The sequence below is a fragment of the Fistularia commersonii genome, chromosome 6 (assembly GCF_037954325.1).
Source record: "Fistularia commersonii isolate RoL2024-O1a breed Wild chromosome 6, RoL_Fcom_v1.0, whole genome shotgun sequence".
NCBI lineage: Eukaryota > Metazoa > Chordata > Actinopteri > Syngnathiformes > Fistulariidae > Fistularia > Fistularia commersonii.
Window position 1 is genome coordinate 1,829,286 of NC_141289.1, and position 26,657 is coordinate 1,855,942.

General features: G+C 49.1%; 1 protein-coding gene across 1 annotated transcript in view; it reads left to right on the forward strand.

Annotated features, from left to right (window-relative positions):
• enox1 (ecto-NOX disulfide-thiol exchanger 1) overlaps positions 1-25,515 on the forward strand; it is a 117,042-nt gene extending 91,527 nt beyond the window's left edge. Inside the window, exons 7-15 of the mRNA XM_086147705.1 lie at positions 2,610-2,822; positions 10,345-10,451; positions 13,605-13,722; positions 13,842-14,092; positions 16,599-16,706; positions 16,979-17,035; positions 17,795-17,897; positions 24,324-24,409; positions 24,806-25,515. Of these exons, the coding sequence (XP_086003831.1) occupies positions 2,610-2,822; positions 10,345-10,451; positions 13,605-13,722; positions 13,842-14,092; positions 16,599-16,706; positions 16,979-17,035; positions 17,795-17,897; positions 24,324-24,409; positions 24,806-24,937 (1,175 nt within the window). The 3' untranslated portion in view covers positions 24,938-25,515. The remainder of the gene's footprint in view (positions 1-2,609; positions 2,823-10,344; positions 10,452-13,604; positions 13,723-13,841; positions 14,093-16,598; positions 16,707-16,978; positions 17,036-17,794; positions 17,898-24,323; positions 24,410-24,805) is intronic.
• The last annotated feature ends 1,142 nt before the right edge of the window (positions 25,516-26,657 follow it).

Here is a 26,657-nt window from a genome sequence, read left to right on the forward strand (position 1 = left end):
TGTACCGCAGTGCTTCTGGTATCCCCGATGGTCTGGTGTGACTGGAAATGTTGACGTCTGCTCGTGGAACCGTCGTCACCGGCTACCAGTTCAATCCCGCATCCTTGTCTTGAATATTTGATGGCCCATTGGCTTTTAAAGCATCTGAAGCACATGTGTCAAACTCAAGGCCCACGGGCCAAATGTTGCCCACCGTGTCATTTTATGTGGCCCGCGAGAACGTCTTAAAAGGTCTGCTAGGTCTAAAAAAGCGGTGCATTGACCATTAACTACATTTTCCACAAATCATGCCTGCTACCCGCAAAGTGACGGCCTCCCGCCTTTAGGTCGCAGTGTATCCATATCAGTGCCTTTTTCAAGAAGCGGAACTGAGAAATACAAATGATCCCTAAATGTCCTGGAAGTGAAAAGTTGATGCAGATAGAAGGCGATTTCAAGAAAAGATGGGAAGGCGAATACATGTTTGTGCTTCAAGGAGAAAAAAACGGTTTGTCTTTTCTGTTTTAAGGCAGTGCCGGTTGTCAAAGAGTACAATCCATGTATCCATTTTGACTCCAAACACGAAGCTAAGTATGCTCAAGTTAGCCTTCCGGAAAAGCAACAAATTGTCCAAGAATTAAAAGTCAAACCACGATGGCAGCAGAATGTTTTCCGGTTGTCCTGACTTTCATCAGGGCACGGCAGGGTACCGGCACAAGCGATCCCTCAAATGCCGACCGCCAATGAACAATGGCGGCAATTATCCAACACATCTGGAGAGGCCCAAAGCTGCCCTCCTGCAGGCTCCAGGTGACTCTTAGATCTCAGGAGGTTCAACCCTCGACATTGAACCCTTTCAGGTATGCGGTTGGAAGACAAATCGGTTTTCAGAGGTACATGTCTACATTTTCTGGTTTGCGGTACCGTCCATTTGGTCTCGCCATTTTCCAATCAACTTCGCTTTGACTTCCAGGCAGAATCACACGGCGGTTTAAAATGGTGCTCTTGAGGTCATGTGAAAGGTCATTGGAGTTTGCCAGATGTTTCCCAGGCAGTAACAGAACCGTCACATGTTAATAGCATAGTGCAGAGTAGCCGAGGACCCTTGGGAAGTACTAAGATGTTAGAGCCTTATGTCCGTCCTCTGCGTTCACTTCCTGCATCTGTGTTTTCTGGAAGCTCAAGGGTGCAAAGCAGAACGCAGTAGTACCACTGAAAGTTGTACAGAGTGACTTGTTCACCATTTTATTGGAAGCAGTTGACGTGTTTTGTTTAAAATATCATATTAGCATTCTTTACATATATGAACTGTAGCATAGAAAAAAGCGCATGTAAAAAAAAAAACCTTATTATCTCTTACCTTTACGTATAAATTAAATCCATGCGCTGCACCTTCTGAAGCATCGGTAAGTTGCTTGTAGAAGTCTTACGTTTCTTTCTTCACTTTTAAAAGTCTCAATGGAAATCGCTGCCAGTGAAGACAGTCGTCCTCCATCATTCCTGTTCCGACTGAACATTTTGAGTCTTTTCGGTGTCGAGAACGAGCCGATGCCGTCGTAGCCGGAACGGTGACCACTTTGACCGCCGGCCGGAGCAACTTTGTCGCCTCAGGAACAGTTTGAATGAGACCCTTCTGGGCCAAAAAGTTGAGAAGCTGCCCAGGAGATTTACATTCATCCCTCATCGTTTGTGAGCTATACAGATCCATGAGATCAACAAAATAATAGCCGGATGGCTGCACTTGACTTGCTAACTGTTTACTGTAGCTTGCTATTGCTAGTTCTATTATTCTGTAGCCGAGTAGTAAGAAGGATCCCGGGAATCAGCGGCGCCCCTTAACATGAGGCACCGTCACTGCCTGCCTCACCTCGTGTCTCTTCGCAGTCGTTTTATGATTACGAGAAACACGTTACACTTGTTGACGAAAAACATTAGACACGTCAGCGAAACTATGGAAATTTAGTTTCTATATTAAAAGTGTTTTTTTTAATGGAGACATCCACAGAGACAGCAATAGCATAGCATGCTAGCACAGTTAGCAGAATCGTTGCGCAATCCGTAGTGGGCTCAGCTGGTTGCACGTCTCTTCTTCGTATTTGAATGCTAAATCTGAATTTTTTTTTTAGTGATTTAAAAAAAAAATAACTAAAAATGGTGAAGCTACGTGGAAAATAACTTTAAAGTACAAATCACTGAATAAATATAACCACTTAATTTATTTTTTCATTTTACATTTTTTTCTTTCCGTGATGACAGGTGAGGCCCGGCCTCCCCTGCCTCTACCGACTGCACGTCCCTGGTTACACGGTATGCTCAAGTGCAGAAGAACTCTCCAAGAACAGTTGCCGTCAACCAAATGGCCTCTTTTTTAGAAGTGCACATCATCCACAGCTCCTCCACCGCCTTCATGTTTGTTAGTGTCTAAAATGGAACTCTGGAGTTCACCCTGATCTCTGCACTGCTAGCTTGTTGATGTATTACTTAACAGCCATGGGGGAGGTAAAACAGGCATGGGGAAGTAGGAGAGTGGCATAAGCATACATGTCTTGGTCCGTAACATCAGCATAAATGAGTCCGAACGAGAGAAGCTGCTCCCGTAGACGACTCAGACCCCGACTCTTTCTTCACAGACGACCACAAATTCAGCGAGGCCACCACGGTGCTCTTCACCTGGATCGACCGGGGCGAGGTCAACCGCCGCACCGCCAACCACTTCTACTCCATGATCCAGTCGGCGAACAGCCATGTGCGCCGTCTGATGAGCGAGAAAGCCCAGCACGAGGAGGAGATGGAGCGAGCCAAGGAGGCCTTCAAGAGTGCCCTAGTGGCCATCCTGACTCAGTGTAAGGAGAGATGATTATTTTCAAACACACACACACATTGGCAGAACTTTCCAGGGCGGGCATGGAGGCGACGGTGCAGATCCGCAGGTAACTTCGCCCCGTTCAAGTGTCTTACAACATCATTTTGTAGACGTAATAACAAACTTGCTAGCTTAGAAACAGGAACCTAGAAGTAGCTCCTCTGACGCTTAGACTCGACGCCATCGGTCATTTTCCCTACCAGGTTCTTTAGCATTTGCTTTGGTGCTAAGCTAACACGTCCTCTCGCAGGTAGCTGGCATCGCTAAATGTCAAGTCTCAGAGTGATACCTTCCCGGTTGACTATAAAAAAAAAACAAGGCTCTTCTGTTGACTCGATATATTTACTTTTAAATGCTCGCATTTGCTTATTAAATGGCACAAAATAAAAGAATGGCTAAATTCAAGAACGGGGCAAACCCGATTAGCACTGCACAACTACTAGCTTAAATGCTAGAAATGTGTATTTAGTGAGTTTGACCTCCAGCATCGAACAGGAACAATTGTCCACCCGCGTTTGGAAACCAGGTCGCGGGATTTGGTTCGACCTTATCAGGCATTCAAGAGCCACCCAGATCGCTTGCTAGCTTAGCTAGATGGCTGGTGCCATGACCTGGTTGCTAGCGACAACCAACATGACCACATCGATGCTGACAGCGGGTCACGCCGCCGCAGGGCGCGACTCAGCCGGATTACGGGGCCGCATAACCATGAGGGCGTTTTTCGCCACGCCTGTTTGAAGGGTTTTATTCAGCTTCCACGCTGACCTAGTGCACCGCGAGGAAGCCGCCCCCCACTTCCAATCACCATGACAACCCCAACCCCCACTCCCTCATCCTCAGCTGTGACAAGTGACCTTTTCCCCCCCGGGGTTGAAAACACCGGCAACAAGAAACGCTGCAGAAAACGCACTCAACAATTACCTTACATTTGCTTGTATGTCCTTTTTCAGCAAAGGTCACTTTGGCCTTCGGTACACTTCCTGCTCTAAAGAGCTCTGACTTTTCCACGCCCCTATTTGGCGCTTGTTTTTACAAACCGGCATTGGATTGGACCAGAAAGAGTCTTGTATTTCATTTCTGAAAAGACTCATCGTACATTTAAATGCAGCATACCGTCCTCGCGTTTCTTGCCCTGTACCTTTGCGGCCACTTTGGTATCAACTTGCTAGCTTGTCAGGTAACGATAGGTAAACATACCGTCCTCGCGTTTCTTGCCCTGTACCTTTGCGGCTACTTTGTATCAACTTGCTAGCTTGTCAGGTAACGATAGGTAAACATACCGTCCTCGCGTTTCTTGCCCTGTACCTTTGCGGCCACTTTGGTATCAACTTGCTAGCTTGTCAGGTAACGATAGGTAAACATACCGTCCTCGCGTTTCTTGCCCTGTACCTTTGCGGCCACTTTGGTATCAACTTGCTAGCTTGTCAGGTAACGATAGGTAAACGGTAAACTGATCTTTTTTCTGAACTCGGGGAAAATTGACGGCTTCCATCCTGGAAAGTTCTGGCAAGTTCACAGAAGGTGCATCAGACAGAGAGTTCAGTCGCAAAGGCAAGGACGTCTGTCCTCAAGTCGACTTGCATGACGAGCTAACGAGTACAGAAAGGCCGACGGACGGATGGTGAGTATCTGTCTCTTCCTCTGTCTGTCTCTCTGTCTATCCATCTATCTGTCTATCTTTTTCATTTCTCATTTAGGTGTGTCACTGCTAGAAATGTGTCGTCCAATCAGCTGTCAGGGCGACACTCTGAAAGGCAGCATCCCGAGCCCAGAGTGTGCTGGAAACATCCGGATCCCTTCAGGCCTCGTTTACACGACAACTTTTACGGGGCAAAAATTTGAACTTTTGAACCAATTTGAGCTCCGGAGTGGCAAGATTTGAAAATGCTGCTTTAAAAGCAGGCATGTTCTGAGTTTTAGTCAGTGGCCATACATGGTTGGGTACACCATAACAACTGCAGACAATCAAGAGTACTTCCACTGGCATGACTCCCATGGGCATTTACAGGGAATTTACCCACCTTGTAGTTCAGGGTCAACTCGATTCATTTAAAGGATTCGCTCACAAAAGCGATCCGATTCACTTGAGTCACCTGAATCATTGTTGTGATACAGTCCTAAAGTAGCCTCTAACAGTTATAGAGAATTGTTTTGATTACAATACTGCATTGCTAGTATACACCACATCATCATCCTAGCATGCCCAAAAAATATATTAGAATCTGTTAAATCGGTTGTTCGTTGCAACAATCTACCAACCAGAATGAAGTCAGTGAACGAATCATCTGAGTCCCCGATGGTTTCCGTTGAGTCGGCCGACTTCAGTCTGCGAACTGGTTCAACTGAATCATCTGAGTCCACGGAGTTCCCAGTGGGTCCACTGACTCGTGGAGTGTACCTGGCAACCTCGGGAGGACTCAGAAGATCCTTGGTTCATGGGAACGTCAGACTCGTGATTACTGATTCAGTACAAAGATTCGAATCGTTATCCCTGGTGATTCAGGAATTGACAAACACAAACACCCGATCGATCGCCATTGAGCTTGTTGATATTTACGACCAGGAAGACAGGAAGTGTACCCTCCAAAAGCACAGCGCCAGCTAGTGGCCTAGCATGCTTACGACAGTGTTTCCGAAGTGCCGTTGTCGTGTAAACAGGACCTCGGTGTCCGACGCACACCTCAGGAAATAACTGGATCCGAATGTTTTTGATCAAATCCCCAATTTTTCTGCACTCCGCCAGGACTCGCATCCCCGCTATTGAAAGGTCCATCACTATATTTTCCGTTTTATTCACTCGGAGGAGGAAACATCTACCAATTTCTGGTCCCCCTTATTAGGAACTCTTATTAGGAACTCAGCGAAACATGTCATTTTGTTATCTCGCAGTAATGTTTGCAAAGAGGGGTCTCAAAAGTGCCCAAAAATCACATTTTCTCACTCTTTCCGGTATGTTTTTAGTCAACCCCTCTTGCAATAATCCATCCTCGTATTAGGCGGTTTCAAGTTTGCTCCATTTATCACGTAGCTTTTATAGCCCTTGCATGGAAATCGACAACGAAACAGAAATTAGCAATTCTTGCTAATGACGGATTTGGCCCATTCTCCAAATTTACCGCCTTCCAGCCTCCACCTCAAGGCACAACTCCAGAAAGGGGTAATTCTGGGTACATGCTGCTTTTTTTTTCTTGTCGAGTCCTGATGGGAAGTGAAGCCGCGGGTGATGAGCTGTAAGTACGGAGCAGGAGAGAGACCCGGGACTCACCGCGAGCCCGAGCCGATCCGGGCAAATCTGATCTTGCCGCCCGGGAACCGACGAACTGCGTGGTGACCCTAGAATCCGGATGGTTCCCGACTCACCGCAAGAGCCGTCCTCGTTGGATTCCGACAGGAGGCCTTTTCATTGTGGAGTCTCCTTGTATTCCCCGGTTTGGGTTCCTCCCACAGTCCAAAATCATGCGGGAGGCTCATTGGAGACCCTAAATTGTCCAAAATTGTGAATGAGATAGTGACTGGTTGACTCCAGTCCAGGGTGCCTCTCCAATGATAGCGGGGAGAACACCAACCCCTGACCCTGGGTGCAGGATAAGCGATGTAGAGAACAAAAGAATGAGCGTTTCCCCCTTCCAGTTTTTCCTTTTGGCTAGCGGCTCACAAGCTAACCTGTGATGGGAAATTAGCCGCTTCCCTTCTCAGCAATGACCAGGTGCCTGAAGCCACCTTGGAGAGGTCTTCACCATGTCTTGTAGCTGCTGTAGTCATCAAGCTAACGTCTGGAAGCGATGCGGAGTCGTCGTGGACCCAAACATGTAGACGCTAAAGCTGAGGCTAAAGGCTAAAGCTAGTCCCGCGGAGCAGGAAGTATCCCTCTGTTTTGCCACCTTCTCAACAGAGTCAAGATGATTTGGAACCTCATTGCAAAGAGTAGATGGGAAATTAGCCGCTTCCCTTCTCAGCAATGACCAGGTGCCTGAAGCCACCTTGGAGAGGTCTTCACCATGTCTTGTAGCTGCTGTAGTCATCAAGCTAACGTCTGGAAGCGATGCGGAGTCGTCGTGGACCCAAACATGTAGACGCTAAAGCTGAGGCTAAAGGCTAAAGCTAGTCCCGCGGAGCAGGGACCTTCTCAACAGAGTCAAGATGATTTGGAACCTCATTGCACAGAGAAGATGCAGCCGTCAGCTCCGAAGGTGCAGCCTCCTTTTTTTTTTTTTTTCGCATTTAACCGAGAACGTTTTCTTTGCGCTATAATTTCCGCCGACCAGAAATAGTCCCTCATTAATCTTAATATTCCAGAGGGGGTAATTACAGGACGCAAGTTAGCCTCGGGTCGGATTGGGACGGCTGAAAGTGACGCCGATACGCGTTTGCTAAACCTGTCATCGCTATTTATTTACAACTAACTTTTTTTTGGTTTTCCGCCGGCTATCGATTCCAGTCGGACGAATATTCTACCATCTGGCCTGCAGTTTCCGCTCCGGGCTCGGGAGGGGGCGGAGGGGTGAAAGTGCTTCCTTATGGCGCCGCTTTGCGCCTGGGATCGATGTAATGTTCACAACTGGAACACGAACCACTCCCAGTACGTTAGAGGAGAGGACTTTTGTCTGAACGGTGCATTCCCGCACTCCGAAATCCATCTGTCTCCCCGCAGAAAGGAAAAGAAAGCACGCTAGAAATATTTTGTTTTTGTTGTTGTATCCCCCCCCACCCTTGTGGTTGAGGTTCCAAAAAGCATCCCGGGCCCCTTTTTTTACGCGACCGCATTTCGAACTCCAGTTGAATTCCAGCCAGCAATGCGAGAACAGCGTTTGCGGCGCCTGAAAACGGGAAGATACGGAAACAGGATCTCGGGTGGAGCGACTTGGAAATGTTTTAGTGTAGACTGAGAAGAAAATGCGAATCTTTAAAAATGGGCAAGGTTGGTTGACTATAACGACAGTGCCCGACGGGTATGACTCCTAGTCTACATTCTCTTTGGACTCACCCACCTTGTAGTTGAGGGTCAGGGGACCCCACAGCCAATCATCTACCTCCATCTGTCTCACAGCCAATCATCTTCCTCCATCCAAACCTCTGGCAATCATCTTCCTCCGTTTTCTCCTGCCTCCTTCTAACCTTCTCTGCATCCTCTTCTCTCCTCCTGACCTCTTTCCCTCCATCCATAAACCTCCCCTCTGGTCTTCCTCCAGACCTGCTGACTTGTAGCTCCACCTTCAGCATGCTTCTCCATACCTCCTCTGTCCACGTCCAAACCATTTAAGTCCACCTTATCTCCCCAACATCTAACGTGCTCTTCATCTCTGCTGCCTCCAGCTCTTGTCTTCGCCTGCCCTCTCCATTTTTCTGCACTGTTGACACAAAGTACTCAAAATCCTCCACTTTCTTTATCTCCACTTCCTGTAGCCTCATGGTTCCACTTGGGTCCCTCCCATTCACACTCATGTATTCCGTCTTGCTGGGGCTGACCTTCATTCCTTTCCTTTCCAGAGCATACCGCCACCTCTCTAGATGGTCCCACCTGCTCCCTGCTCTCACTACAGATCACGATGTCATCTACAAACATTATAATCCACGGAGATTCCTGTCTAATCTCATCTGTCCGCCTGTTCTGCACCGTAGAGGACAAGGTGGGGCTCGTAGCCCCGAGGGGAACAGCCGAAAGGGAAAGAAGTAGTAGTGGTAGTTCAGGGTCACTAGTTGACAGAATCACAGCGCCGTCTACTGGCCTGCTGTGTGAACAGCAGCATTTCTGGCCTTACCCGCGATCTTGCTGCAAATGGTTTTTTGAAAATGGAGCAAACCAGTGGCGCGTCAACGGAGGCCTCCGTTTGGAAAATGCGGTTTGGCGTCGATGCTCGCGCCAGTTCGGGAAGCAGCTGAGTGTTGCTATGAAAACCCGAAACAAACAGTTTAGTAAATTATAAAAAACATTTGCAGGACAACGAAAAAAAGAAATGACCAGATGGCGGATCAGTTGTCGGACACACGACCATTGCAGTGGAATCGAACAAAGAGCCGTTGTAAAGGCCCCCCGCGGTGTTTCCTAACACATCTGTTTTGCCCCCCCAAAAAATCTGACAACAATCACCGCGGATGTTAAATGGGAAGGAGTGTGTTTGATTGAGGTGATGGAGGTACAGTCGCTTCTTGCGTGTTCATGTATGTTCTCCGTTAGCTTGCGGATGCGCAGCCAAACGGGGCGGTACCACCAGGAGTCTTGGGAAGGGGGATGTTGCGCGGTATGCTTAGCAAAAGAAACAAAGAAGAAGTAGACAACAGAACGTCGCTATAACCCGGTAGAAGAATTCTCCGACGGCATGCCATCATGGGCAGGAAAAACTCGGCTTACCGTGTCCTTGTTGTGTCGCGGACAGATAAAGCATACGGCTTTGTTTCCGTTCGCCGGTTGTACCTTTGTTTTCGTCTGTGTTGCTTTTTTTGGAAACTGTAAGTCCGACTCCAATGGCTTTCGGTAAAAATCGCGTGACGTCGCGCGCTAGGAAGAGATGTAAGTCGAGGACCTCCGGTACGTAGTGTCCGAATGTACATTATCAGCAGCTCCTCCGCTGTCGCCATGTTTGTTATTGTACAAAATGTAACTTGGGACTCGGAAGTGAACTCTGCGGTGGATTTAGTGCTTAACAACCATGACGACTTGAAGTATGCAGGCGTTGACATTCAAAATGGATGTACCTGTTCACGTGCCCAACGTTAGCATAAGTTAGCCTTCAGCTGCGCTCTTAACCAGGGGTGCAAACCAAGCGTTTAGCATCATGAGCTAAACAGTTAGCAGCAGAAACAGCCCGTCCCTGCAGGTGCAACCTTTAGCGAGCGAATGATGACAAAGCGAGCAGCGGCCTCATCCTGTTCACGTGCCCAACGTTAGCATAAGTTAGCCTTCAGCTGCACTCTTAACCAGGCGTGCAAACCAAGCATTTAGCATCATGAGCTAAACAGTTAGCAGCAGAAGCAGCCCGCCGCTGCAGGTGCAACCTTTAGCGAGCGAATGATGACTTAGCGAGCAGCGGCGTGAGCCTGTTCACGTGCCCAACGTTAGCATAAGGTAGCCTTCAGCTGCGCTCTTAACCAGGGTTGTAAACAAAGCGTTTAGCATCATCAGCTAAACAGTTAGCAGCAGAAATAGCCCGCCGCTGCAGGTGCAACCTTTAGCGAGCGAATGATGACTTAGCGAGCAGCGGCGTGAGCCCGTTCACTTGCCCAACGTTAGCATAAGTTAGCCTTCAGCTGCGCTCTTAACCAGGCGTGCAAACCAAGCATTTAGCATCTTGAGCTAAACAGTTAGCAGCAGCACGGGCATGAGCCCGTGAGGTCCCGCCCCTTCGCCGGCGGTCAGCGTACGTCCGCGGTCTCTCCCCTGTCAGCTCCACGAGCCTCAGTCGGTGCTGCGACGCTACATAAATGGCTTGTTTTGTCTTGACCCTCCCCTTCCTCCTCCTCTTCCTTCTTCCTCCTCCTCCTCCTCCTCCTCCTCCTCCCCAAAGTCGAGCAGATCTCCGCCGTTTTCACCGCCGCCACCAGGCAAAAGGCATGGGACCATTTCTCAAAAGCACAGCGCAAGAACATTGACATTTGGCGCAAGCAATGCGAGGTTGGTACACCTTTGTCTTCTCTCACTCTCTCTTTCTCTGTCTCTCTCTCTTTCTGTTTTCTCCTCCCACCCGAGCCAGGCTTTCCTCTCTACTGCCATTTCCAAGTCCCCGGGAGAAGGCTTGAAGGCAGCCCGGGGGGAATTTGACAATTCAGTTTGTTGTCATCCTGGATCCCCTGTCCTCGCAGACAAACCGTCTGAGCCTTTGTTTCCCCCCACCAACCTCCCTCCAGACCCCCCAAAACCCTCCCCCATCTCCCTCCACCTCCATCCTCACTCCCGCCTCCTTCCCCGGCAATGTGTACAGCACACAAAAAGACACCTCCTAAAATGTGCTGCTATGGAAACGGTGTCAAATCAAGAGTACATGTACTGTCGTGAGAATCCTGCAAGGTAGATTGGAGGGTTCGCGCTGTTCGTGGAAGATAGGAATTAATACGACTCACGATGTAGCCTTGTTCTAAGTGTCGCCCTACGTAGGGCCCTGAAGAGGTAAGGAGTCACGTTCCGAAACAGATTCGTAGGTAAAATTTGAATAGGGACTCTGGTGAGAGAGCGTAGCCTGGCGCCAGACAGGAAGTGAAAAAAGCCTCCATCAGGGGGCGCCAGGGGGTTCAAGGTGAGACAAAGAGGAGCTGAGGCGCTAAAATGGTAGTGCGGTTCCCTAAAGTCAGTCAGAAATATTTGCGCAGAACTTTCGAGGTCAAAGCTAGCTGTTAGTTAGCATTCCAGACAAAGCATGTTAGCAAAGATGGAGACAACTACCTCGGCAACCACGTCACAACAGGGGGTTGTCCAGCAGGCGGCCCATGTCCACTTGCTAACTATAGGGGACCGGCCAGTTTGAGCATTAGCTTTGCGGTTCAGGTTAGCGGTAGGTAAAATTTGAATAGGGACTGTGGGGAGAGAGCGTAGCCTGGCGCCAGACGGACGAGGGCGCCAGACAGGAAGTGAAAAAAGCCTCCATCAGGGGGCGCCAGGGGGTTCAAGGTGAGACAAAGAGGAGCTGAGGCGCTAAAATGGTAGTGCGGTTCCCTAAAGTCAGTCAGAAATATTTGCGCAGAACTTTCGAGGTCAAAGCTAGCTGTTAGTTAGCATTCCAGACAAAGCATGTTAGCAAAGATGGAGACAACTACCTCGGCAACCACGTCACAACAGGGGGTTGTCCAGCAGGCGGCCCATGTCCACTTGCTAACTATAGGGGACCGGCCAGTTTGAGCATTAGCTTTGCGGTTCAGGTTAGCGGTAGGTAAAATTTGAATAGGGACTGTGGGGAGAGAGCGAAGCCTGGCGCCAGACAGGAAGTGAAAAAAGCCTCCATCAGGGGGCGCCAGGGGGTTCAAGGTGAGACAAAGAGGAGCTGAGGCGCTAAAATGGTAGTGCGGTTCCCTAAAGTCAGTCAGAAATATTTGCGCAGAACTTTCGAGGTCAAAGCTAGCTGTTAGTTAGCATTCCAGACAAAGCATGTTAGCAAAGATGGAGACAACTACCTCGGCAACCACGTCACAACATGGGGTTGTCTAGCAGCCGGCATAACAACAAGCCCATGTCCACTTGCTAACTATGGGGTACCGGACAGTTTGAGCATTAGCTTAGCGGTTCAGGTTAGCGAGCTCCAAGGGCTCATTCATGCTCAACTTTAAATCTGCGTTCATTTCCATGGAATCACTGACAGATCCAGTGGGCAGTGTTGCGCGGTATGCTCGAGTGTGACCAGAAAAGGCACATAGAAGAAGGAGACATGGAGTGACCTGGGAGAATAATTCTTTATCTACATACCATCTCTTTCTTAAAACGTACACTCTCACTAGCTCCTCCCTCGTCTCCATGTTTGAACTCGGAATTCGGAAGTGAACTCTGGTCTCTGCGCTGCCCTCTAGTGGATGTATTGCCAGGCAACCATGGAAAGCAAAGCTTGGTGAAACAGGCATACCTCTTTTCCCTTCCGCCACTCCTTTACAACCTCTTTGCTCACACCAGCTAACATCATGTCCCTCCATCCATAAATCTCCTATCTGGACCTTCTGCCTGTCAGTTCCAACCTCAACGTCCTTCTACCCAGATCTTCACCATCCCTCCCCTGTCCATGTCCAAACCATCTCAGTGTGACTTTATCTCCAGAACATCTAAGTGTGCTGTCCCTCTGATGAGCACGTCTTCATCTCTACTGCCTCCAGCTCAGTCACCTGTCTTCTCCGCGGTATCTCCAAATCAGACGCCATTTTATAGTCTTTTATCGCCCCCTGACACTTTTCTCCACCTGTTCCAACCTATTGGAACCTAATGATGTGAGCATGAATGACCCTTTGGAGTGTAGATGTTCTCCCCATTCCATGTTCTCCTCCGTTTAGTCAGTAGCTTCCCGTTTGCTACCAAACAACACCGGTTGGGGAACCTTTCTGCTTCCTCCATTTACCCTTTCCTCGAGTTAGCATAGGCCTCACGGATGATCTTCTGCCCGTGGGAGAACCTGGGTACCCACCTCAGGGGTGGTGTTTCCAAAATGCACTAGTGAGAAACGGATGTCCAAAAACTTCAGGCCAACCCTTAGGAGTACAACCGTCAACCGCGGTCTCCACGGTTCCCTTGAGAACTGGTGGAACGACACTGAGAACCGCTGGACGCCTATTTCAGGAGATCATGTGTCTGGTTGAAGGAGGACCAAGTGACTACGGGGACGTTCTGTCACAGGGTTTGTTCCACCAGCGCCGGTAAGAATTGCCAAAGAGCACGAGTTGCCAAAGAGAAGCGACCCAAGGGAGTCGGACGCCTCACAGCAAGAAGGTCCCTGGTTGGAGTCTCCATGTACTTCCCGTGACTGTGTGGTGCTCCTCGAGGTTCCTCTCAAAGGCCCCAAAACATGCATCGGGTTGATTGGAGACCCTAAATTTGTCCAAACGTGTGCATGAGAAGGTGAATAGCTGTACATCTCTATATGTGGCCCTGTGATTGGTCCAGCAATCTAACAATCCCGAGTGCAGGATAAGAAGTTTAGATGATAAGTTTGAACTTTTCTGGAAGGTGTCGGCTTCTGTCCGCCGACTGACTTGAAATCCGGTGAAGAATCATGTTTCTCCGTAGCACGCGATGTAACCCGTGACCGCCTGCGCCGTGTTTTTATGTGTGCGCGCACGTGTGGTCGCGACCTTCCAGGAGCTGAGGAACGCCCACAGCGAGGAGATCATGGGCATCCGACGGGAGGAGGAGATGGAGATGTCCGACGATGACTCCGACGAGAACCCCTGCAAGAAAATGCGGACGGAGGAAAACGGTATGGTTGGTGTCGGCCTCGCCGGTTCTCCTTGGAGGGGGTTCTTGTGGACCAGGAGTGCAGGGGGAGTTGTTGATTGGTTGAAGAAGTATCTCCTCTGCTATCTTGACCTCCTCCAGGAGGGTGCGACCAGACCCAGGCCTCCCTGAGGGAGGAGAACGACTCCTTGCGCTGGCAGCTGGACGCCTACAGGAACGAAGTGGACCTGCTGAGGAAGGAGCAGAGCGGCAAAGCTGGCCGGCCGGACGACGGCCACGCGCTGACGCTGGCCAACGCGCACTCCCACGTGCACGGGCTGCCCAACTCGCATGCACAAGTTCCCGAGGCCCAGATCCAGCTGCTGCAGCAGAACATGCACAACATGCAGCAGGTAGGTCCATCACAGAAACATCTCCTCTCTGCACTCTCTTTGCGGTGACCTCGCCGAAGCTTCGTCTCTGGTGTTACAAACCATCCGACCATTTTAGGCCACTTACCAAGTCGCAGGGGTGGCAGATGAAGCGTGGAGACCCAATTTTCCTGCTTGGTTCAGCTCTTCTGAGGGGAATTTCGAGGTTTTCCCAAAGCTAGCTGAGAGATACAGTCCCACCAGCGTGTCATGGTACCTCCCTGAGGCCTCCTCCCATCGGGAACACCTTACCAGGCAGGTGTCCTGGAAGTTCCTGAGACTCCTCTGGATGCAGGACTCCTCACCCTGAGGTTGAGGAGGCCTCTTGAATCTGTGATCTGGTTCTTTGGGTCACGACCTAAAGCTTGTGACCAGAGGTGAGGCCAGGAACGTGGATCCACCGGTTCTTCAACGTAACATACCAATGCAGTCTTCTTCCCGTCACTTGTCAACAAAGATACTGTTACTCCTCCTCCACTCAGCGTAAGCTGTCATCCAAGACTCCACCTTTTCGGGCTGAGAACCCGGGCCTCAGATTTGGAGGTGTTGAATCTCATCCCGCCACCTCATGTTCTGGCTTAGAAACCGCTCCCGTAAGAGCTGGAGAGCTGATGATCCCAATTGGAGACCCAATCCAGAGGCCACCAAACAGGATCCCTTCGACACCCCGGCTGCACCTTGAAGTTCTGGCTACGACGGTTGTGAGCAGAAGCAGTGACTACCCTTGATGGAAACCGGTCTGACTTTGCGGACTCGGCTTTGGCAGCGGTCATACCGGGACCGAATGACCCTGAGGGACTCCCTGAGGGCCACAGTTGTATGCTTTCTCCAAGTCAACAAGAAACATATGGACTGGTTGGCCAAACTTCTATGGACCCTCCAGGAGGATAAAGAGCTTGTCCAGTTGCAAACTAGCACAACAAAACATTTCCAGCAGTCCCCCATTTTTTTTCTCTTTCATCCGCTGTAATCCAGGCCAGTGTTTGGAGTCAGCTGACCAGAGGAGGTCACCCAAAGGTCAGGTGAACTGTCGCCACATTGCGGATCATTCACAGATGTGCGCGACCCCCACCGCATCTGCAGCAGCGGTGAGAAATGGCCGAGCGCCCGGGAGGTCCTCCAGGGGAACAGAAGAACACCCTCCTGCGAGAAAACAGCCGATTTAAGTTTTCCAGAAACATAATATTAAACGCCACTGTTCCCAAAAGCGTAGTTACCAAAGGGGTTCAGGGTTGCAGGGCTTCTGTAACCAGATGACCGGATCATCTAAGAATCTATCCCGGGGTCGGCTTCTAGCGAATCAGCTGATCCGAGGGGTGACGGAATGGCTTGAAGGAAAAAAAAAAAAGGAAAAAAATCATCATGGTTACCATGATGTCGCCGCTCCCGTCTGTGATTGACAGGCGGTTCAACCAATCACACGATGGGTATTTCAAGAACGCGCCAAGTCGCTTCCTTTTCCAGATTTTTACACAAACCGGAAACACGGTATGTTTCGCAAAAACAAAAAAAAAAAAAAAAGGTGAATTTAAACCGGAGAATGCAAAACAAAATTAAAAAATAAAAAAAAAAAATAGAAAATAACAACCTGTGTTTTTCCTGCTGACTCATAATCCCCATAATCCCTTGAGCCTCGCCGGAGCGCCGCGCTTGTTTTCCGTGACTTAGCTTGATGTGATTTGACTTCCTGTCGTCCTCTATCTGACAGCAGCGCGCTGATAGGACCGGGCACTTCAGAGACAACCACTAACACACACACACACACACACACACACACACACTCTGCCCGGCTATGAATGTGTCATTCCGGTCCGGACGAGCCGTGATTTACTGGAATAACATTTATTAATATGTTATACGGTCACTGGAGAGTCGTGGACAATGGAAAGTTATTCTTTAGCCGAGTAGTAAAAAGGCTCCCTGGGATCACCAGTGCCCCCTACCTTGAGGCAGCGTCACTGCGTGCCTCACTTAGCGTGTTTTCGCTGCCGCTTTACGATCGCTCGGCACGAGAAACACGTTACGGTTGTTGACGAAAAAAATTATGCACATCAGCGAAAGTATGGAAATTTACTTTATATATATTAGTGCTTGAAGTGTTTGAAAATTTTAATAATGACATCCCAAAGAGACAGCAATACAGTCTCAGCCGCATAGCATAGCAGCGCAGTTGTTGCGCAATCCATAGCGGGCTCCGCTAAAACGACTAAATATGGTGAAGTTAGCTGGAAAATACCTTTATAATACAAATCACTGAATAAATAGAACCATTCAATTTATTTTTTCATTTTACATTTTTTTTCTTTCCATGATGCCAGGTGAGGCCCGGCCTCCCCCTGCCTCACATCCTGCACGGTGATTTATAAATAAGACGTGCTGTGAACCTCGGTCGCCACGGTTTAACTTTCGAAATTTGTGGGAGAGACACGATAAATGTGTGTGTGTGTGTGTGTGTGTGTGTGTGTGTGTGTGTGTGTACACATTTCAGCAACTGCTGAGCTTGCAGGAGCAGCTGGCGAACAAGGAGGCCGAGCTGGAGCAGGCGAGGGAGGAGTACCGCTACCTGGAGGGGGAGGTGCTCACACTGCGAGACAAGGTGTGTGTGTTTGCATGTGTGTGTGTGTGTGTGTGATGAGCTGTCAATCAAACGTCGGCTATTCCAGCGAGGTTGCGAACCGACAGCCGGCGTGTCTGCAGTCTGACCTTGTTCATAATCTCGCCGCCGGCTTTCTCTCAACTGGAAAAAACCAACAACATTTAAGTGCCGTGTCAAAGACAGCTGGCTAATGTTTGCTGCTAACGCTACTTTTGTGTGTGTGTGTGTGTGTGTGTGTGTGTGTGTGTGTGTGTGTGTGTGTGTGTGCTCAGCTGCTGATGGGTCACGGGGAGGCCGCGGAGGGAACCAACGGCGAGCTGCACGAACAGGTAAGAACAAACAGAAGGTTAGCGGAGGAAAGCAAAACTTTTGGTGCATATCTACACTTTTATTATGCTAGCCGTGCACGTTAGCACAACATTACGTGCACGTAGGCGTCTGCATCACGGCAAGAAGGTCCACAGTTGGATTCCCAAGGGAATGGGGGTGTTTCTATGTGGATTCTTCCCGGTTCCTCAGGGTTCTCCCAATAAATCCTTTCCTTCCAATAAATCAACCTGAAGCGAAGTGGCGAGTTGAAAACGATCGGGCATTCTGGCGGCATTCATCTAAATGAGCTCCGCAGGGATTCGGCGCCGACCTGACCGTCCAATCGTCTCGCAGCACGTCCTCAGGCCCCGCCCATGTCTTCCAATTTTAAGGTCGAGGTCCACTTCCCGGATTCGATGGCGTTCGAATCTTCGGCACTTTCAATCAAAATGCACAGTTCGTTTTCCTATTATCACTCACTCACAACATGTATGACGTAATCCACTGTTAATGGGCGATTCTTTTTATTCTTATTTATTTCTTCTTATTATTAGCATCATTATTAGTATTATTACGCTGATTTTAAATCACGTTAGCTCCGCTAACAATCATCGGTCTCGCTTTAGCCGTCACCGTAGTTGTTGGACGCTTTAGCGTGAGGACGCTAGCTAACACACACCGATGCATCCCGGACACTCGCCAGCGTTCTGTAATTGATGAGCACAACTCTTGACTATTTGTGTGTGTGTGTGTGTGTGTGTGTGTGTGTGTGTCACCAGGGGATTAACGGGTGCCTTCCCTCGATGTTCCACGGCAGAGAGAGGAGGAGCGAGGTCGTCGCCAGGGGAGGCGTTGCGTCGGAGAAGGAGGCGCTGCTTCTGGGTGAGCGAGAGGGCAGCTAGCTTTAGCGGCGCAAAAAATCCGATGATCCATAAACACAACTTCACCCGAGAGATTGTTTGTGCCTCCCAAACCTCAAACCCGCTTTCTGTAGATAAGGAGTGCTGGTCCAAACTTGACCTTCAGCTGGCGGCGCTTTCATGATGGACCACGTTTAGCCTTTGCTTTGCTTAGCGTTAGCACGCTTCTGTTGACTGTTTCGGTACCAACAAGAAGGTACCCGCTTGGATACCGACTGGGGGAGGGCCATCCTGGGTGGACTCTTCATGTTCTCCCCATGTCTGTGTGGGGTTCCTTCCGGGTTCTCCGGGTTCCTCCCATGCAGGAGGTTCATCGAAGACCCTACGTTGTCCAAACGTGTGAGCGAGAGGTTGAATGGTTGTATGTCTGGATGCTGTGTGGGTGCAAGCTAGGAGTAGGTGTGACAAATCAGCACAACTGGGGATGGAGGGTCCTCTTGGACGGGGTTTGAGGTCTTGAGTGCGGTTCAATTCGGAAATACCAGCGTGGAAATTATGGCGTGTATGACTTTTTGCCACTCGTACCCTCTTTCCGGGTACGAGAGGCAATCGGGCAACTGTTGGTCCACAAGGGAGAGGAGTTCAGAAGGCGAGTTCAGAACAAGAGAGGACAAAGGAAAGGCAAGAGTTGGTTGGCATGCCGAGAGAGACGGTGGATACCCTTCGTGTCCAGGAAGTCCAGAGAGGTGGCAAAGGCCAGGTACTTCTGGCAGCTTTTAAGCTAGCATGGTATTGAAAGGAAGAGGAACGGAGTAAAAGTAGGAGCAGTTTGTTGGCGCTGTTGGTGTTAGTGGAGGAGAAACGAAGATGTTGCCGGGGTTTGCAAACTCCGGATGACGTTGGTGTTGGAAAAATCCTCTTGGATGGGGATTCAGATGTTTTCTCGGGTGGGGTTGCGACACCTCATCAGTTGCGCGCCTCATCGGGTGTTTCGGCCTCTTATCACAACACACCCTCAGCCGAAGCCGGCCAATCAGACCTGGGTATGTGTCATACTGGAGGCACCATAGGGTCACTTGGCCACCCATACTTTATCCCTTCGCTTCAGCCACAGCTGAAACAAGGGACTCCTTGTCCCAATTGTCTCCCGTTGGCCTCTTTTTGTATTGCAACATCCTTTAGTAGCCTAGCGATGGAACTGGCCTCAAAGCTTCTGCAGCCCAATGAGCATCTGCACATATTTGTATGCCATGAATGACAGGGTCCATACTTGTATGCCTCTACGTGGCCGAGGCGAACCCTACTTCTCGGCCAACGACAGCTGGGAAAGGCTCCAGATCGTGAATGAATAAATGGATTTGTAAGGCGGTGGAATGGATGTTTTCTCCAACCCGGGGTAAGAAGCATGCCAATCATCTCCTCCCTGTCTAAGAATCCTCCAGCTCGCCGCTCTGGATGAATTATGCACGGATTCGCGGAGCCCTCGGCTGGAAGCTAACGACAGCCAGTGGACCGAATGTACGCGTTTCAGGAAACGGCGCCGGCAGTTGTATTCATGCAACATGTAGGACCGTCGCCCCCACTGCCCTTGGAGGAAGCCAGTGTTTTGTCCCGGATTCTGCCATCAAAAGCCCTGAAATTCCCGCTGGCGCTTGACAGGCGGTTTCAGCTTGCCATCATGTTCACACCCTGCCAGGGCGGAGGGTTTTAGCTCTTCGAAGCGCACGTGAGCGCCGCCGTCCCCTTCACATCCAGCCTCGCCGGTGTTTTTCCCCGTAGCAGCTGGGCTGAATTCCTTATGTTCATGCAGGGAGTGTCGGGGAAAGTAGCTAGCGCTCGCGGACAGCGGCACACTTGTCTCTCTTTGCACCATCCCATAATACGAGGGGGGCAACAGAAGACCCGAGCCTCCATCTTCCTCGCCAAATGAACTAGCCAAATGTTGTACTCGCAGTGCAATCCAATCATTTATGGCTAAAGTACACGCTAAAGTACCGCAATTTTAAAGCAGTGTTGTGCTAGCATGGTGGCGCAGAAGGTCCCGGGTTTGATGGCAACAAGACGCTTTTCGGTTCTTCCCACCGTCCAAAAATATCCAGGGGGTTCAGTTGGAATCCAACAAGTAGCATGGGAACATGCTAGCAACAAGCTAACAAGAACAATGTTTTGACTCCAATCGTCATCCAGTTCGTTTTTGCGAACTGCTACACCTTTCTTTGCCGATAGATGGCGTAACACATCCCTGATGTTAGCTTGCTATATAGCTACCGTTAGCACCGTGGTGTAGTTTGAAGAAAACTATGACAGTTGAAGGTAAAAGTCAGTTCCCGGTGAGAATATTTTCATTTCGTATTCGAGTCACAAACCTTTGGTGCTCTCCAACTAAGATTCTGTAAAGGATAATACTGAAATCAAAACCCGGCTCCAGGAAGTAGCCTAGCTTTGCATTCCTACAGGCAGTAAGGAACCATAGTGGGGGACAATGAGATGTGCACTTTAAGCTACACACTCCAAAACAAACCACCAAAGAAGAAGAAGAGGAAGAGGAAGACAACACGTAGAACATGGAGATGGAAGCAACCAACTTTCATGGAATACTAAACATGGACCAGCAGATGATCGAGTTAGCAAACGGCTAACGTTTGCATCCTTCTCCCTGCACCGCCTTGCCGTGTGAAGGACCTCAACGTTAGCCGTTCGCTAACTCAGGACTCGTTTTGTACCAAATTTTGATGTTCCTCTGTAGCCCCGGAGATCCCTCTGAGGAGCAGCAGACCAGAAGAGGTTGGACCTCCTCGTCGGTCCATGTTTCTGTACATTTTGTCGTGAGAAAACATCTGACCAGTGACCAGGGTAGCCCCTAAATTTGGCGCTCCCCAGTCCGCAAGAAGCATCCTGTAACAGCCGTGGCTAATGTGCTCCAGCAAGCACCTACAGTACCGTAAGAAGATCCAACCTTGGAGAAGAAGCTAAAATGCTACCAGGAGCTGAGGTCCAAGTTCCTCTATGAAATCCTCGGAGCTTCAATGGAGATGAAGACGAACTCTTAGATAAATTGTGCCACCAGAGTGCAGCAGATCTAGGCCGTTAACCTGCCAGCGTCCTTGACCCACTCTGTATTTTTTCTTGTTTTTCTTTTTTTTTTTTTTGCTATCAATCACCATTTGGACTCCGCTGAATCCCCAAGATCCAGAAGGCCGGTTATCTTCTGGGTCGACTCCAAAAAGAAAATAGAAGAGAACTCTGTTCTTCCTCGATGTGGTGACTGTAAGAGATGAAGAAGGACCTCAAGCTGGACCCACTGCTTCTTCACCTTTTTTTTTTTTCCCCGAATTGATTCATGTTCAAACCGGCGCCGCCATACATCAGACGCCATCTTTGATTTTTTTTTTTTTTTTTTTTTTTTTTTATTAAAAGGAAGGGAAACACCAGAGATTCATTTAACTTTTTTTTTTTTTTTTTTTTTTTTTTTTTTTTTTTTGGGCTTAAATGGTAAAAACATCCCATCTGTTTGGGGGCAGCGTTTCCGCACCAGCAAACCGGCGTGAAATATCACATGCAACCGTGAAAAACGGGAGATTGTAATTTTTCATCAAAAACATCTGGGTTGAGCTTTTTTTTTTTTTTCTTCATTTTTTTTTTTTTTTTTTTTTTTTCCACACACACACACACGCACACACACCAACGGCATGGTGGGAATTGAATCAGGCTTATCTGTAATTGCCAGCGTTTCGCCACATAAATCAAGGAAATAAATATTGGCTGTGGAGGATCCTCCAGGGATCCACTTCACCCCTTCTACCCACTAACCCGCCAAGAAGTAATCAACTGTAGAGCCTTTTTTTTTCCGGCTTGGACCGCCGTCCTGCCACGACGGGGGGAGTCCAACGGTCTCGAGTGTGTGTCCTCTAAAGCAGCCTCCTTGCTTCGAAACAAGCCATTCCCCGATTGGTCGATGGTGTCGCCCCTCCCTCCCCCTAGACGCTCCCAAAGGCATACCGGAGCATCTTGGCATTTTCGATAGTTTCCACTTCATTTCGACTGTTGTCAAAGTCAGGTTTATTGTGAATTTGTCCACGTGTACTGGACTTTCAGAGGAATCCAAAAGATGTTTCCTAAAGTGACATGAGATGAACGCAATAATAATGGAGTGCACATTTACAGTAAAGTGCACAAAGCACCTCCAAATCCAAGATGGTGGTGCTCAACCGGTAATGGGTGGAATGTCCACTTCAGGTCACGGAGGAGTTCCTAAAGAGGAGTCCAAGTACCTCGGGGTTCACAAGTGAGGGGAGGATGGACCAGGAGATGGTTCAGTGCTGCGTCTGCAGCGATGCAGACTCTGCCAAAAGCCAAAGCTCTCAATTTACCGGTCGATCCATGTTCTCAACCTCACGAGCTGTGGGTAGTGACGAAAAGAAAGAGATCGCGGATACAAGTGGCCAAAATGAGTTTCCTCCGCAAGGTGGCGGGACTGTCCCTTAGAGGTAGGGTGACAAGTGGGGTCATCCGGGAGGAGCTCGGAGTAGAGGTGGCTCGGGCATCTGGTCTGGAAGCTTCCCAGGGGAGGTGGTCCAGACATGTCCACCTGGGAGCAGACCCAGGACACACTGGAGAGACTCTAGGCTACACCTCGGGGTCACCCCAGAGGAGCTGGACCATGTGGCGAGGGAGGGGGATGAGTTAGGGATGGGTGCCGGAGCCAAAAAGCCGACTGAATAGAGGTTTGAAAAAAATGTGCACGCCCAAAGTAGTCCAAAATAAAGATAATTAATTCTACGTATAGAAAAAAAAATGTATTCTCAAACATAGGCTCTTCCTCAGATGCTCACCAGAGATCCGTGGGAACAAGCATGTTATTGTGATGCCATTTTTAAAGGGAATGATCAGGTTCTTTTTTTTGCTCTTCTTGTTAGATATATCATGTAATATTAACATTTTTACATTATAATATCCATTTTTGAGATGAAACCCGAGGAACGGATATTCTTTATCGGATGTTCTGTATCTCCCTGTACTCCTTGCCCCCTTCAGTCGCCTCAGTGTCCTACTTCTACTTTGCGAACTGCTTCCTCTGTAAATACTCCTGCACTTATCTCCTTATCTACTTTCCTTCCAGTGGACGCACCAAGTACTCTCCTATCTGTCTCCCTGATAACACTAGCTGTGGTTGTCCAGTCATCTAGAAGCTCTCCCCGACCACCCAGTGCCTTTCTCAACTCCTCCCCATAAAGCATACAACACTCCTCCCTTTTCAGCTTCCACCTCTTCATCGGCTTCTGTTCTCTTGTTCTTGCCACCAGAGTCACCCTACAAACCACCATCCTATGCTGTCTGGTTACACGACTTTGCAGTCACCGATCTACTTTTCAGATCAAAATCGTCAACCTAGTCTACCTGCGTGCTCCTACTTCCGCTTTTATAAGTTACCCCATGTTCCTGCCCCTTCAGGAAAGAATATATTGACTACACCCATTTCCATCCTTTTTACAAAGTTTACCACTTCCTGTCCCTTTGTGTTTCTGTCCTAGAAACCAAACCTGCCCATCACTTCTCCATCCCCTCTAGTGCCTGCACCAACATGTCCATTGAAGTCTTCACCAAGTACCACTCTCTCAATTCTGGGGATATTCTGCATCACTTCATCTAGCGCATTCCAGAACTTCTCCTTCCTTCTCCTCAAACTCACATCCCACCTGCGAGGCTTAGCCGCTAGCAACATTGAGCATTACACCTTCAATTTCATAAGTCTATCTGACACTTTTTGGACCTCCAGAACATTGCTAGCAAACTCCTCCCTCAAGATAACTCCTACTCCGTTTCTCTTCCTGTCAGTACCATGATAGTACAACTTAAAACCCTCTCTTAAGCTTCTAGCTTTGCTACTAAACCATGGACACACTTTACCTTCACAGCTTCCTTCTCTGAAGGAACTCTCTAGCTTTTCCTGTCATAGTCCCAATATTCAGAGTCCCTACTGTTAGTCCCAGACTCTCGCCTTCCTCCACTCCGTCTTTTACCCCCAGTAGCCCAACTTCTACTGGTTCCCCGTTAGGTTATCGGCACCAGTGGCGGTCGTTGTAAATTCGGGACTCCCCTGATCTGGTTTTAGCGCAAGTTTTATGCCAGATTCCCTTCCTGATGCAACCCTCTGTGGGAGCGACTCAGAGATACTGGCTTGTGCCTTCCCTGCATTTTTTTGCAATCAACCCAGAAATTCAATTTTCTTAACCAATAAGTCACTCGTTTTAGTTTTATCCTCAGAGCAATTTCAATTTCTTGGACTCAAAAATGGAGCAAAACCCGCTTATTAATAGTTTTATCCGCTTGCTTCTCTGACTTCCTGTCTAAGCTCCGCCTTCTTTAGGGACTACAATCAGCTGGTACAGATATGCAGCTCTCTGGCTGGAATTAATCTGACAACCGTTCCTCTTCTTTCCCCCCGCAGGCGTCATATCGACCTTCCTCCACGTCCATCCGTTCGGCGCCAACCTGGAGTATCTGTGGTCGTACATCCAGAGGCTGGACTCCAAGGTGACATGTTCCTCCTGAAGAATTCATCAGAGACAAGAGCACTCCTGTGCCGCTGCTGCCTTGTGAAAAAATAAAGCAAAAAGCGGTGTCAACTTCATATTTAAAGCTGTTTTTCTTTGCAATGGAGTATTTGAGGCTTTTTAATGGGCAGCAGGGTGGTGTAGCGGTTAGCGCTTTAGCATCACAATAAGAAAGGTCCTCCTCAGGATTCTCCAGGCTCCTCACGTGGTCCAAACACATGCTTCACCGGAGACCCTGAACTGTCCAAACGTATGACTGACCGACTGAGTCATAGACAATGAATGAATGAACAATAAGTTGCTAAAGTTAGCCGCTAATTATGGGTTCGCGTCGAGCGCGGCCATGCTAACCCGTCTTTCTGCTCGCCCCTCGCAGGTGTCGGCGGGGCAGCTGGAGCGCCTGATGGTCCGTCTGCCCGCCATGTTCCGGCAGGAGCTGAGCGGCGTGGGAGCGACCCTGGAGAAACGGTGGAAGTTCTGCGGCTTCGACAGCCTCGGGTCGGGATGACCGAGGGATGGCGCGCGCGCGCTCGACTCGAGCATGATGACTCACCAGCGCGTGCGCGCGCCATCCACCCTCCCCAGTCGCGGTGGATTTGCAGCGGCGCGTTGCCTTGTGACATCCCTGCGGGCAGACACTGGAAACTCTGGCCCCCGAGGCACCTGCGAGGGGAGGATCACATGACACGCCGGGGGCTGATCGGTTAGCACGAGTGCTAGCAAGCTAACTTAACAGGAAAAAAGGCCCGGGACGACGTTTTATCTGGAATTTTTGCAAGTTTTTCTTGTGTTTTTACTGTTTTTGGCACTGGGTTCCCGCCGCCTCATCTTCCGAACAGATGGTGAACGGGTGTTGAATTTTCCGCCAGGAGGCGATTGTCACTAAAATGGGAGATTGGGGCGAGTTACGGATCCTTCAATGTGGTGGTTTTTCATTGTGAATATGTCATGTTTTTAAAAAAAAAAAAAAAAAAAAGTCGGGTATTTTCAGTTCTACTGTCTGCTTCTTTTTCCTTCTTTAAAACGTTTGCTTTGTCCCGTTTGTCAAATTTATTCAAATGAAATAATAAAGTATTATTATAATTAGCTTAACAGTATGCTCTCTGGGGTGTGGGCCACTCTTAACGCACTTTTCTTTCTTTTTCATGCAGCAAGATCAAGCTAACACCAGTTTAGCCTGGGTGGACATCTCCACCATGGTTGCCGGTTGGACGCTCGGGTTGCCCGTTTGGGTGTCACGTAGTGCTAACGGCTAACGGCTAACCACAGCCAAGCCAGCTCATCTCTCAGAAGAGAGATAAACAAGGGAGTGGCGCTCACGCTAGATTCCCGCTAGCCTGTGGACAGATGGTTCCATAGAGGAGTCAAAGTCGCCATCTTTGTCAAAACAGAAAAAACATCTATGAACAGAGGAGGGGGGGCTTCAGACACAACCTTTCACAAACGTTCAACGTCATACTTGGATCAATACCAAGACGGTCCAGGTCCTTCTCTACCCTCCAAACAACCAGAAGCAGTCGCCGGTAACTTCCATATGAGCCTCAGTCCTTGTGATCCAACGGGTTTCACTCCTTTATTTCGCTTTATCTTTTCACATTCTGATCTAGGCAATCCCCCAAAGTTGCTCTTTAGTCCCCAAAGAACAACACCCCGTTAGCACAACAACCCCTTCTGCCCATCAACTCTTCCACTTACATAACAACTCAGCATAACCTAGACGTGCACACAACCCTGGTAGGTATATTCAGAAACTCCTCACAGGTCATTGGAACTGGAGAAGCCTCTGGGATGAAGGGCTGAAACGTCTTCCAGTGAAGAATTCGACAAGAATTCACCAAGACCCGGATGACCAAGGACCTCCACAGACATGTTCTTGACCCTTTGGCAGTTTCTGCAGGCACCATCTGGATTGTTTCTGCTTTGAACAAGACCTCCAAGACCTCCAAGACCTCCAGTCCAGTTGGATAAGGAAAGGAGCAACTCTGTTTTACGTTGGCCAGAGGAGAAGGATTTGGAGAAGATTGGGTTTTAACACTGCATTTGTTTTTACGTGCAGATGTCGATCCATGAGTTCATTCAACCAGCAGATGAAGGACGGCAAGTCAATACCCCCTTTTGCAGTACCGATCACCTTGGGACCTTAGGTTCCCAGAGGCATTGTAGCTCCTGCTCCAAGTCAGGGTCTTTTTACGGTACCGTAGGAACTCATGCGATGGAGTTGATCGTTG